The 12,907-nt window shown below is 66.3% G+C and overlaps 2 protein-coding genes across 2 annotated transcripts in view; both read left to right on the top strand.

The window, feature by feature from the left end:
• The first annotated feature begins 1,350 nt into the window (after positions 1–1,350).
• Positions 1,351–11,713, top strand: LOC103079080 (piezo-type mechanosensitive ion channel component 1-like). The gene is made up of 9 exons (XM_007468475.1): positions 1,351–1,423; positions 1,895–1,990; positions 6,569–6,691; positions 7,712–7,754; positions 7,865–8,003; positions 10,709–10,877; positions 11,024–11,237; positions 11,327–11,498; positions 11,582–11,713. The coding sequence occupies exons 1-9, from the start codon at positions 1,351–1,353 to the stop codon at positions 11,711–11,713; spliced, it is 1,161 nt and encodes a 386-aa protein (XP_007468537.1).
• Positions 11,714–11,786: 73 nt separating this feature from the next.
• Positions 11,787–12,907, top strand: part of PIEZO1 (piezo type mechanosensitive ion channel component 1 (Er blood group)) — a 19,670-nt gene continuing 18,549 nt past the window's right edge. Inside the window, exons 1-2 of the mRNA XM_007468474.1 lie at positions 11,787–11,859; positions 12,566–12,666. Of these exons, the coding sequence (XP_007468536.1) occupies positions 12,628–12,666 (39 nt within the window). The 5' untranslated portion in view covers positions 11,787–11,859; positions 12,566–12,627. The remainder of the gene's footprint in view (positions 11,860–12,565; positions 12,667–12,907) is intronic.

The following is a 12,907-nucleotide window of genomic DNA, read 5'->3' as shown; positions in this document are numbered from 1 at the left end:
ATGGTGCAACCGTCACCACCACCTCTGGAACTTTGCATCTTCCGGACTGAAACCCTCATCTGGGAAGCGCTACTTCCGTCTCGGCGCCCTGGGTCAGCGTCAGCGTCAGCGTCAGAGCCAGGCCTCCGGGAGCTTCCCCAGGACGCGCACCGCGTTCGCCTCCCCGTCACGGGCTAGTGAACGCCGTGGCTGGTGCGCGTGTGCTTGTTCAGCTCTGGTGTCCCGGGCGGATCAGAACATGAGTACCTCAGGGCAGAGAACTGCAGCGTGTGCCCTCAGGAGAAAGTTACCTGGATGGCTGGGTGGGTGGGTACCACCTGGCTGGCACTTTGGAAGGAGAGGGGCAGAACCCAGCAGGCTGAAAAGTGCAGCTCTGGGAAACAGAAAGGAACTTTACAAGCCTTTGCCGTAAATGCAGTTCCGTCCTGCCTCTTGGGCCGGATCGGGTTGATTTTTTTGTTTTTACGAAAACGTACATTCGTGGAAAAGCTTTAGGTTTTGAGTTGAGCTGTTGGCTGTGGCAGGTGTACGTGGTGGAAGGAGGCTGCTAAGCTTTAGGGGTGCTCCGGGCAGCGGGAGGGCGCGGCAGCGTCCAGAAAGGAAGGCGGCCTGACCAGAGCTCGGGACCGTGGCGCTGGCCGTGTGGTGCTCTGGGCTTTCTCATTGCTGGGGTGATGGGGGGCTTGAGGAGACAGTGGGAAGGGGCTGAACACCCCACCTGGCCCTGCCACCTGCTCCGGGGAGATTGTCGGCATAGCTGAGTCGGTGGCCGGGTTCAGGTTGGCTTGTTCTGGCCCAGGCCGTCCAGACGGCTGCTAAGTGGCGGTCGAGCCATTGCTGGCCTCACGGTCCACACCTGGGGGTCGGAGGGGCAGAGCGCGGAGGGTGGGATAGCGACCCCCTCTTGGAGACCCGATCGGGGTGGGCTTCTACCCCGTGCAGCTCTGCTCAATCACGATGACGGGACCGTGAGGCTGGGCCGTCCACGGGGGCCGGGGGCTGGGGGTCGGATCCACGGTGGACACTGGCGCCCACAGCCGGCTGCTCTGTCCTGGGCCTGGGTGGGCAGGGCTGGGTCCCCCGGGCCCGCTTGCTGGCCGTGGTGATTGAGGAGCAGAGTGGCCAGAGGTGGCTCCAGCCTGGGGACCTCGCCAGGGCTGCCCACGCGATGCTGGTCCCCTCTCGGGCTTTCCTGGCCCAGCCCCGTCTCGGGTCCCCGGGAAAGGCTGAGTGGCCCATTTGCTCAGTGACGAGACCCAAGTTGGGACACAAGGCACGTCCCTGGCGTCCCCAGACCCCCTCACTTCCTGGGGGCGGGTGGGGTCTCGGCACCCACTGCAGTTCATCAGGATGGGGTCAGCAGTGCAAGACGTGGGGGGCACCCTCGAGTCAGTGAGGGGAGAGGTGGAGCGGCTGCAGACACGTGCGTGACTTGTGCCCTGGGCGACGTGCTGGGGGGCCCGGCTGTGGCCCGAGTGGGCGCACCCGGCTGTCTGGGAGGCAGAGGTGGGGGGAGGAGGCCAAGAGAGCTGGACCCCAAAATCAGCCGTACTGTGTGTCGACTGAAAACATCTTACAAAGGAGAGAAAGCAAGTCGGGAGAATGTCGTGACCTCAGGGTTGGCCCCGTGGCAGGGGCTCCGCGGGGTGGGTGCCTGAGGCACATGCAGACACGACAGCCACGCTTGTCAACAGACAGCAGAGCCGTCGTTAAGTCAGGCACGGTGCTCCCTGTAACAGTGACACGTCACGCATTGAGCGAGGTCGCTCGCCCACGCAGGGGTGACACGCACAGCACCCACGGCAGGGAGGCTCAGGGGGCGATGGCCGGGGGGCGCGGGGCTGGTTGCCCCACCCCCCGCAGCCGGGCTGACCGCGTCCTGTCTGCTCCGCAGCCTGCCTCTTGCGCATCAACGCGCTCTCGCTGGTCTACCTGCTGTTCCTGCTGCTGCTGCCCTGGTTCCCGGGCCCCTCCCGGCACAGCATCCAAGGTAAGGGCGGGTAGGGCTCTGCTGGGTCGGGGGGGTGACTCGGGGTCTCGGAGCCCTTTGTGCAGGTGCCTGGGGGGTGGGGGAGCGTTGGGGCCCCGGCAGAACCGGGCATGGATGGGCTTTCTCTGCGGTTGAGGAGCCACCAGGGAAGGATGGGTGGTCCTGAGTTTCATTTTTCATGGAGGACCCTTGGCTGGTTTCAGAATCTCTTTTCTGACCTCGTGCCACAGGGGCCATGATGCAGGAGGCCCCTGGGGTGTCTCCTGGCTGTGGGCTGGGCCGCCTTCCCACCGGGTCCCTCCCCCAATCCCCACCCTGTCCCAGCGCTGTCCTTGCGGCCCATCTGCCCTGAGCGGCTGCGGCCAACCTTAAGTCCAGCTGCCACGCCGGCTCCCCCGTCCCGCCGTGGACTCAGGCTCCATCCATGTGCGCTCGGCATGCTGCGCGGCCACGGCTCCCCCCCCCCCCCCCCCCCCATCCCCTCCACGGCCTCGGGCACATCCCAGCGCTGGTTTGGCTCGGGGGCCCCGGCCCCCCCCCCCCCCGACCACCTCGTCGTCGGGGTAACGGGGTAGCTGGGCGCACGACGGTCTCCACCTGGTTCTGAGCTCTTGGAGGGCAGCCTCTGTGTCCACCAGGCAGATGGGCGGGAAGGCCCATCAGGGCGCCTGGGCCCCCAGGACGGTGTGGACGGTGGTGCCCATGGCGCGGGCTCGTCCGAGAGGAGCTGGAATGGAGAGGATCCCTGCGTAGGAGGTGCCCTGCCCCCTGCCCAGCAGAGCACGGGCCCCTGTGAAGGGAGGCGATGGAAGGGCCCCTGCGAAGGGAGGTGCAGGCCTGCAGGCAGGTGGCACGGGAAGGGGGCACGGCTGAGGGGTCCCTTCGCCCTGGGGCTCCCACCAGCTGCTCTCTGGGTGCTTCTGGATCTGCTGTCATCCCGGCTTCTCGGTGAGGACAGGTGCCTGGGGACTGCTCTGTGCCCCTTGGTAGGGAGGCTGTTAGGTTTTGGAGGGTGAAGAGAGGCACCCAAGGAGCAAGTTGTCATGGTGTGACCCCCCGTGCCCGGCGGGCCGAGGGTTTGGCCGAGACCCTGGAGGGAGGTGTGCCCACGCACTGCCCCCGGGGGGTGCCGGCCACTCTGGGGCCTCGGGCATGGCCTGTGGCTGCTGAGACCACCCCATACTGAGCGGCCACACGACACGTCCCCACCCACAGCCCAGAGGTCGGAGTCTGGCCCGGGCCTCATGGGGCGAAAGCCCAGGTGTCGCAGGGCTGGTCCCTCCTGGAGGCTCTGGGAGCACCTGCTTCCCAGCTTCTTGGCTCGGGGCCTCTCCCTCCGTTGTCCAGGTTGGCGATGGCCAGTCAGTGACAGTCACGCCCTGTCACTCTGACTCTGCCCCCCTGCCCTCTCTCCACAGTTAGGACCTCCCCTTCCAGGGGAGCCAGGGGCAGCTCCCTGCTGGAAGTCCAGCTGATTGGCACCGTTGGTTCCCCTCTGCTGTGTCAGGAAGCACTCCCAGGGCCCCCGGATTGGGCATGGATTTCCCCGAAGGAATGTCATTCTGCCTTCTACAGGGTGGCAGGTCACCCCTCCCCGGCCTGTGGCATCTGGCGGTAACCCCCTCCTCAGCCTCTCTCCCCGCTTGGGGCACTCATACGGAGCCCTGATCTCGCAGTGTGCGTAGAATTCAGGGGAGTGGCCCCAGCACGGGTGCAGAGCAGGGAGCCACGGGGGAGCCCTGCCCAGACCCCTCCCCAGCCAGCTGGCCCAGCTGCCCCCCAACTCCCAGCTCCCTGGGGAGGGCTGCTGGGCAGAGTCTGGCATCCAGGCCTTTCTCTCCTCTCCGTGGACCCCGTTCCCGGGCTCTCGGCTCAGAGCTGCTTGTTCTGTCAGTATTTCCTGCCCGCTAGCAACTGGGAACACTTTCCTCTAATTGGCAGTGGCGGAAGCACAGGCTCCCGGCCAGGGCAGGAGTCCAGAGTGGGGAAGGGTCAGGGAGCAGAGGGAGAGGCGCTGGGAAGACTTGCCCGCCTGACCTCCATCCGTCCATCTCTCCAGCCCCAGAGGCCCTTCAGGGACACGAGGTTGCCGGGTTTTTCCGGGCAGGAGAGAGGAAAATGTGAGGCCTGGCCGTGCCTGTGCCGCAGCTGGGCCTCGGCGCCGGCAGCAGGTGGAAGGTCTGAGGCTGCGCAGGGTGCCCGTGGGCGCCGATTGATTCCTGGCCCCATCCCCGTGGGGGCGTCAGCCTGACCCCGGCTCCCTGTGCAGGGCGGAGAGGGGTCAGGACCATCACTTTGCCGGGCGATGGGGCGGCGGCCGTGGGCCACGTGGGCCACGTGCCCCACGCAGGGCAGGGCAGGGCAGAAGTGCCGCAGAGCTGCAGGTAGAACCGAGGGTCAGCTCCTGGCGACCTGATTAATGTTTAGGGACTCAGGGAGGCCCTGTCCCTGCCTTAGAACAAAGCCCAGCCCCGCAGCTGCTCGCGGGAGCGGGTGCACCTGCCCCTGGAGCCCCTCGGCTGTGCTTTAACTCAGGTGCTGTTTGGACGTGGTGGGCCGGGTGGGCGGGTCCGGTTCCCCTCGCAGAGCAGTCAGTGCACCGGGAGGCTCCCTGTCTTTGCCGGATGAGGGGATGAGAGGCTCCGCCATCCTCCCCAGACCTGCGCCCTCCTGCCTGTGAGCAGACGACGCCCCGGGGTCGGCAGAGCAGATGGGCCCCCCGCTGCCCCCGGCCAGGGCCTCCTGCTCCGACTCTGATTTCCGCCCGTGGGGACCCTGTCCCTCCCTGCCCCACCTCTGCACCGTCCTCGGTGTGACGGAGCCTCGGACGACCGGAGGATGCCCCTTCCCTCAGCTCCACTTGCGCAGGTTCCGTCAGGAGGGCCCAGCGTGGGCGCCCCACCCGCAGGGGCTGGGGCTGCCCCAGAACAGGGTCGTGGGAGCGGGGCCTTCGTGGCAGCAGGTAGTGCCGAGGGCGGAGATGCCCTGGAGCGTTTGCAGACTGAGCAGCCGCGTCAGGGAGGTTTGGGGCTCAAGCCCGGTGCCGCTCTGGGTCAGACAGATGCTCCTTGTACCTGCCACGAGCCTCCCTCTCTTCTGCTCCTGGAGCCACAGCCTCCCAGCCCCACTTCCTGCTTCTCCAGGTTCCTGCCTGAGCCTAAAGTCCCTGAGCGGAGCCCCGGCTCCTTCAGGAGGAGAGACTTCCGTGTGACCCCTGCCCTGCACGGCAGAGGTGGGGTTGCCTGCCCACGAAGGCAGGCCCCATCCTCCCGCAGTGCTCCTGTGCTGTGCAGGCCTCACGTGGCCGAACGAGTGACCCCAGGTCAAGGAGAGAGACAGGCGACGCTTCCAGCAAGTGCAGTGTGTGGTCCAGCGCCCATACGCACCCTTGACACACACGCACACATACACACACGCGTGTGCGCCCACCGATACTTGCTCTTTCTGGCACTCAGGGCCGAACCTCGGAGTTCACTGTGGTAGACTCTAGTGGTCACCTGCCACGGCCTTTATCCCTCCTGGGCAATTCAGGAGCTCAACACTGGCTTGACCCCCCTCCCCCTCTGAAATCAGAGCTGCCCTTTGGCCTCACCCAACACTGCTGTCAGCCATCCCTCTATCCTCTCATTCTCCACCCAACTGTCCTCTAATCCATACAGCCTCCCGTCCTCCCATCCACCCATTCATTCATGTATCTGCCCTCCAATCCATCCATCCATCTCTCCTCCCAGCTATCCATCCTCTCATCCATCCAGCCATCCTCTCATCCATCCATTCCCCCATCTGTCCCCCATCATACATCCTCTCATCCACCATTTATCCATCCTTTCTCCCATCATTCCATCCATCCATTTGTTCCTCATCCATCCCCTCATCCCTTCGTCCATCCATCCATTCATTTCTCCTCCCATACATCAACTCATCGTGTGACTTCCCAGGGTACAGCCGCCTCTGGGAGCCTGAGGCTTTGTTGTGGGCAGGAGAGCATCCCAGGTTCGATAAGCAGTGTGGTCGAGCGCTGGGCGGGGCCTTCCCTGCACGGTGCGTGCTTTCAGCCCGCACTGGGCATGAAGCGGCACCCCGCTGCCAGGGTCAAGCAGCAACACAGATGTTTCCTGGATACATGAGCAAAACTGAAGGTGGCCTCCCAGCCCGAGGGGGCTTTTCCTTCCTGCACTGGCTCTGCCCCCACTGCTCCACGCCCCAGGAAGGGGACAAGACCAAGAGCAGGCAGGATGGGTGTACTGTACTCTGCTGATTCCTTGTTGTGTGACTGTGGGCAAGTCACTTCACCTCTCTGTGTCCGTTTCCGTCTGTAAATTGGGGTCGTGATAGTGCTGGACCACGGGGCTGGGTGAGCTGTCAGTGGGCTGGTGTAGGAGGGGTGTGCTGCATGGGCTAGCTCGCTTCTCACGGCCCCGTAAGACCCTGGGTCCGTGCTGGGTGTGTGTCTTGGGCTGGTGCGCACAGCCTGGCTCAGAGCTGGTAGCCAGGGCTGAGTGGCCTTGAGCGGTCTGCTCCCTCTGCATCCCCCTGCCTGGCTGCGTGCCGGCCCCACCGCTGCGTCTCTGCCTCCAGGTCACACCGGCCGCCTCTTGCGAGCCCTGCTGGGTTTCAGCCTCCTCTTCCTGGCAGCCCACCTCACCTTCCAGATATGCCTGCACACTGTGCCCCACCTGGACCAGCTTCTGGGGCCGAGCTGTGAGTCACGAAGGGCCGGGAAGGGGGTGCCTGGGGGCAGCAGGCCCGGGGGAGAGCCGATGGCCTCCTGAGGGACTGGAGAGCCTGGGGAGGGTGGGGGAGCCTCAGGCTCCTTGGAAAGGTCAGCTCAGCCTCAGGGGCCGCCCTGCCTCACCCAGGCCTTGCCTAATATGGGCCGCCTCTGAGTGCCCAGCCATGATTTACATCCAGCCCAAATGGCCCAGCTTAAGTGCCCCGGTAATAGGTGGCCGTGGGGCTGGGCTGAGCCCCGGCCCAGTGCTGGTCCCAGAGCACTCTGTCCGGGCAGCCCCGGTCTTCTCAGGCCCCTCCGTCTCACATCTTCCTCCTGAGCCCTCTGGGGCAGAGAGACTTGGCTGAGGTGGGGGTGGGGGGGCGGGCCCTGGTGTGCCGCCCGTCCACTGCCCTGCGCCCTTTCACCCTGAGGATGGAATCCCCAGCCGGCGCCCAGCCCTCCCACCTCCACCGACACTAGTGCCCCAGTGTTCACACGACGGAACCCTGGGCTCCCATCCCCACTGCCCGGTGGGGTCTCCCACCTCCACGTCCTATTGGCTCGTGGTGGACAGGCTGTCCCACCCCGCTTCCCATTTTCATTCCGTGAAGATCGTGTCTCTCCTGCAGTTTAGAAACTGGAGAGAAGTCAGGTGCCTCGAGGGCCCTCTGGTTCTGGCGGCTCTTAGACCAGCCCTCCCCACTCGGGCCCCCAAGGAGCAGCTGGCCTCGGCCGATGGGTCCGAGAGCCTGGCCCAGCCTCCCGGGCCACGCAGCGCCCGACTGGGCCATGAAACCCATTCTGCCAGGCAGGACTAATGGGCTTTGATCTGCCCAGCTTTCCCTGGCTGGGCCTCAGTTACCCTACCGGTGGAGGCAGCGTTCTCAAGCACCCCCGGACACCAGGGGTTCCGTGGCTCTGGGGCTCCCGAGGCCCTCCTGGCAACACGGAAGGGGTTTCTCGGCACCCGCCCGCCTGACCTGGTTCCCCCGTGCCTCTCTCTGCAGGCAGCATCTGGGACACCGTCTCCCGACACATAGGGGTCACGAGGTGAGTCCCCCAGCCTCCCTCGGGGATTTCCTGGGCCTCCAGCTCCCGGGGTGCCCCCTGCTGGCACCTGCCCCCCTGAGCCAGCCACGGGCTTTCCCCGCCCTCCACAGGCTGGACCTGAAGGACGTGCCCAACGCCATCCGCCTGGTGGCCCCCGACCTGGGTGTCCTGGCGGCCTCCTCCCTGTGCCTTGGCGTTTGCAGGCATCGTATGCGGACGCCCCGGCGGAGCCAGCGTGCCCAGGAGCCGGTGAGGGATGGGGGCGCGCCTGTGTCCCAGCCATCTGAGGACTATTGTACTTTCTTTTCCTTCCTCTCTCCCTCTATCTGTTTCTTTCTTTCTACAAACGTGGACGTTTTAGTTGTAAAAGTCCGTATATGCCCATCGTGGAGAGACACAGCAACGGAGGAGGTCAAGTGCGCGTCCCCGTGGGGGGTTGCTAGCAATGCAGCGCGTGGTCCTAGCGCGTGCAGGGACCCCGGCAGCGCCTGCGCCTTTAGAGCTGCCCCTGGAAGAGGGTCTTCGGGGCCGCAGGGCAGTAGGGAGTCAGCGCTCTTGGAGGATGGTCTGCGCCAGCCGTCAGGGAGCACGTAGGGACCGATGGGTGAATGGATGGACCGACGGAGGGACAGACAATGTTTGAGCAGCCGTGCCCACAGTGGGGCCATCGGTGGGCTGTGTGTGTCCAGGCAGGGGCTGTGTCGGCTCAGAGGCCTGAAGCAGGGCCCTCTGCCAGAGTCCTCGGGGTCCCCCTGGGCTCTACCCTCCGTGTCCTCTCCTGTCCCTGCACGAGGGCTGTGGTCTCGAGCCCAGTCTGGGCCCCTCACACTCGGCCTCAGCCTCTGTCGAGTAGGACCTGGTCTCCGGGGCTGGGCCGGGTCTGTGGCCATCCAGGGTGATGCTTGCGGAAACGAGGGCCTCAGTCCTCAGGGAGAAGGGGACTTCCTACCGCAGGCTGAGGCGGGGCTCAGCCTACAGCTGACCTGCCCATCCCCCGAGTCCTGCAGGGCAAGGCTGGCACCCGCATTTCAGAGAGGGAGACGGGGGCCTGGACGTAGACTGGCTTTTCCAGGCACTTGTGGGGGTCAAGTGGGGCTGGGACCGCCCTGCTGCCTGCCCTCGGGGTGGCTCCCTGACTTGGCCGTCCCCCTCCATCCCCCCGGTGCATGGGCACCGGCGGGCGCAGGGGCCAGGGAGGCCTCTGGTTTCCTCGTTAGCAGAGCCGGGGCTTCCCGGTACAGCATCACTGGGAAGGGGCCGGCTTGGTCCCCATGCCTGGGGTGGGCGGGAGGGGCCAGCTCCCCAGTCCACGCTGCGCATCACCCCTCGGAGCACAGGGCTGTCCTGGCAGCCCCTGGGGGCTGAACTCTGGCCCCGGGGCGGCTGGTGTAGACAGACCTCAGAGCAAGGCCATGGGGGCCCATCACAGGCGCCCGGAGTTCAAGGCCAGAAGCAGCCCCAGCGCCCCTGTGTGGATGCTGCCACCTGGCAGGGCCGCGGCACACGCGGCTGCACATGATCTGTGTACACGCGCCCATCCTGACTTGGCACACGTGGGTCCGTGCCTGCCCTGAGGGGGTCATTGGGGCTGCGGTGGGAGGTGCGTCCTGGGGGGCCGGCCGAGGCGGGGCCGGAGCCGGGCCTGGGTGGGCTGGACCATGCGGGCGGCCCCCAGCAGCTGTCCTTCTGCCCAGCAGCTGCCTCTGTTCTTCCCACTCCCAGAAACGCTCATTTTCCACGGCAGCTTTCCCAGGGCCGGGGCCAGGCTGTGGGCAGGGTTGAGCTCGGGCCTGGCTGCAGCGCCTTCCAGCAGCTGTCCCCCTATCCCCCCGTTCTGGTGCATAATGGGGGGACCATGGGTACTGCTCTGACCCCATGGCTGGGCCTCTGCCCTGGCCTGTCCCCTCCCCTCCTTCCAGGCACGGCTCAGTGGCACCTCCCTGGGGCCTGCCCCGTGCCCCACCCTCATTTGACAGGCAGGAAACAGACTGAGAGCGGTTAGGGAGCTCACCAAGGCTGCACAGGCGAGACCCCTAATCCTCGACTCAAAGCCGGTGTGTGACTGACCGGGGCACCGGGCCCCTGAGCCCGTGCTGTCAGCCTGAACACCAAGGGCCACCTCTGCCACGGGGCAGGGCATAGGCACGGCGCCCATGTTACAGCTGGCGTCTGACAAAGAGTCTGTGTTCTTTCTGCCTCCTCCTGGCCTCCCTGGTTCCAGGAAACTGCTCTGTTCTGGGAAACCCTGAGGTGGGACCAGGGCAGCAGGACCTGGTGGGTCTTTCTGCCCCGCAGGCAGCTGAGGCCGGAAGGGCCGCCCAGGTGTGCATCTCACTCTCCAGAAGCCCCACTAGGCAGCAGAGCAGGAGGCGGCTGCACCCTGGGCGCTGTCCTTCCTGGCTGTGTGATTTGGGGTCCCCTCCGAGCCCCCGTTACTGTACTGACGAGGAAGGTGCCGTGGGACCAAGGATAGGGCGTAGAGGTGCCCTCTAACTGTAGAGATGCACACGTGGCTGTGCTGTGCGCTGCTTTTCTTTTCCCTAAAAATCCCCACACGGGCCCCCTCAGGCCGAGGGCACTGGGGACAGATGCAGGAACCTGTGGGCCTGCCCTGTTCTCAGGGTCCCCTGGTGGGGGTGGGGAGCAAAGAGGCCCTTGAGGGGCTCCGGAGCACTGTGAGGTCAGCCTGCACCGGTCAGTCATCTGAGCGCCAAGCCTTGGCAGGAGCGTGTCTTGCTGCCGCAGTGGGCCCCCTCCAGGGCCGTGAACCCGAGCGAGGTGGTGGGAAGACGGTGGGCGGAGCTGGGCCTGGAGGGCAGCAGGCGGCCGGGCTCAGGCTGGCGGCCCCGTGTCCTCGGAGGGCGCGCGCCGGGTGAGGGGAGGGGAGGGTGTGGGGCTGCAGGGGTGGCCCCTCCCCACGCACCTGACTTCCGCCCGCCCCGTGACCTCGGCAGGACCACGATGATGGGGGCGTGGACACCGGCTCCCTGATGGGGCTGCAGGAAGCCCCTGCACTGCCCCGCAAGCGGAGACCTTGGCTGGCTGCCCGGTTCCGGATCACAGCGCACTGGCTGCTGGTGGCCGCTGGGCGGACTCTGGCCGTAATGCTCCTCGCGCTGGCAGGTACCCACTGGGCAGGGAGCTGGGACCCCACCGCTGGCGGTCATGCCGGCAGGGGTCTTGGCAGCCAAGCTCCCCGCTGAGCAGCAAGACGGCGGTCAGGCTGCCCAGGCCGGGAGTGACCCTGTGCGCCTCTGCCTGGCCCGCAGGCATCGCCCACCCGTCAGCCTTCTCCAGTGTCTACTTCCTGCTGTTCCTGACCATCTGCACCTGGTGGGCCTGCCACTTTCCCATCAGCCCCCTGGGCTTCAGCTCCCTCTGCGTCATGGTGGGCTGCTTTGGCGCCGGCCATCTCCTCTGCCTCTACTGCTACCAGACGCCCCTCGCCCAGTCCATGCTCCCGCCTGCCAGCATCTGGGCCAGGTGAGGGCTCGCCCACGGGGCCCCGGCCCTGCCCGCCTGGCACCCATGAACTTCCTTGCCGCGGTCGGTAATGCACCTTCTGTGGGCAGGGTGTTTGGTCTCAAGGACTTCGTGGCCCCCGCCAACTGCTCCAGCCCCAACGTGCTGGTCCTCAACACCAGCCACGACTGGCCCGTCTACGTGAGCCCCGGCATCCTGCTGCTTCTGTGCTACACCGTGACCTCGCTCCTGAGGCTCCAAGCACGCCGGCCCGCGGACCGGGTCAGTGCCCAGGCCGGCGCCCTGCGTCCCCGCACCTCTCAGGCTGGGGTGGGGGGCTGAGCTCTCCCCTCCGGCCTCCGCAGGGGAAGGAGGCGGCCGGGGGCGACACAGAGCTGGAGGTGGAGCTGACCGAGGTGGACCAGCGGCCCCAGGGCCAGGCCAGGGTTCCAGCCACCAAGGAGGAGGAGGCCATGCAGGTGAGGGGTACGGACTGAGCGGTGGGGCTGGTGCCCCCATGCCCCCAGGCTCGGCTCACGGGCTTTGGCGTGTCTGCAGCACACGATGCCCGTGCCGCCGGACCCTGAGGACAACTGCATCGTGCACGACCTCACTGGCCACAGCCCTGTCCAGCAGCGGCCCCGTGAGTATGACGCGGCCGCACGGGTGCTGCCCCCTGGTGGCCTCGCTCGGTCGGCCTGTCCAGCTGTGCACCTCTCTGGGGCCGCCCAGGGCGGGCACCGTATCTGTGATGCTCATGGAACCGGAGACCCTGCGGGGGTCTCCAGGCTCCCACCCACTCCCCACCTGCCTTCCAGTCGCCAGAGACCTTGACTGCTCTGCCTTGGGCTGCCCCTGCGGCCCTGGGAGTTGTGAAGACAGTGTCCCCAGGGCAGGGCTCTGTGGTGCTTTTTCCTTTTCCTTTTGTTTTTGTGCTAAGCCTCGATTTCCGTTTTACAAAGCAGAGGATGAAGCCGCTGGCCTCGGGGGCTGGCATCTGGGGACGTGGGTGCTCACAGAGCTGGAAGGGGATTAGGGCAACCTCCTCCGCCCCATCCCTTCAGAGTCTCGGAAGCCAAGGCCTGGAGAGGGGCGAGGACTGGCCAGGGTCTCACAGCACATCAGGAACAGGGTCGGACAGGAGCCCGGGCCCTTTGCCCGTGTGTTCCTCCCCCAGTGCCCCGTGAGCCTGTGCCAGGTGTGGCCCCCCTCCGCCTGGGCTGTGGCTCCAGCACGCTGTCTGCATTTTCGGGCCACTCGGGTATAGGCAAGGGGCTCGGGCCTATTGACGTTGGAGTTTCCCCAGCAGGGGTCTCGCCTCCCTGGTGACCCCTGCCCTCACTCCATAGCACGCCCCAGGCTGACTGGGCCTAAAGAGACGTCTCCGTTGCACGGCCTGGGCCACCTCATCATGGACCAGAGCTACGTATGTGCCCTCATTGCCATGATGGTAAGGGCGCTGGCCTGGGCCACCCCTCGGGCTGGGGCTTCCCGCGGGCTCCCTCGCGACGGATGGTGTCCTGGTGCCTTGTCACCAGAAGCGGTTGGGGCTGTGACCTTCTAGGCCAAGAGCAGCCCCGGCCAGCCCCCAGCCGCGTGTGTGAGAGTGCGCATACGTGTGGTGGGGGTGTGAGTGTGCCCAGGCAGCTCTCTGGGCCGGCGGGGCAGGTTGGCCTTCCTGTCTGAGCACC

This window comes from Lipotes vexillifer, unplaced genomic scaffold (genome assembly GCF_000442215.2).
Source record: "Lipotes vexillifer unplaced genomic scaffold, Lipotes_vexillifer_v1.1 scaffold23, whole genome shotgun sequence".
In the NCBI taxonomy this organism is placed as follows: Eukaryota; Metazoa; Chordata; class Mammalia; order Artiodactyla; family Lipotidae; genus Lipotes; species Lipotes vexillifer.
Note: the sequence above shows the minus strand (reverse complement) of the source record. Positions and strands in the feature narration are given on the sequence as shown.

What these genes read in the sequence shown, in the direction of transcription:
- LOC103079080 (XM_007468475.1), top strand. Translation starts at nt 1,351, where the DNA reads ATGGGGTCAGCAGTGCAAGACGTGGGGGGCACCCTCGAGTCAGTGAGG. An exon ending in CGACACATAGGGGTCACGAG is followed by an intron (nt 7,755 to 7,864) that starts GTGAGTCCCCCA and finishes CGCCCTCCACAG; the next exon opens with GCTGGACCTGAAGGACGTGC. An exon ending in AATGCTCCTCGCGCTGGCAG is followed by an intron (nt 10,878 to 11,023) that starts GTACCCACTGGG and finishes CCTGGCCCGCAG; the next exon opens with GCATCGCCCACCCGTCAGCC.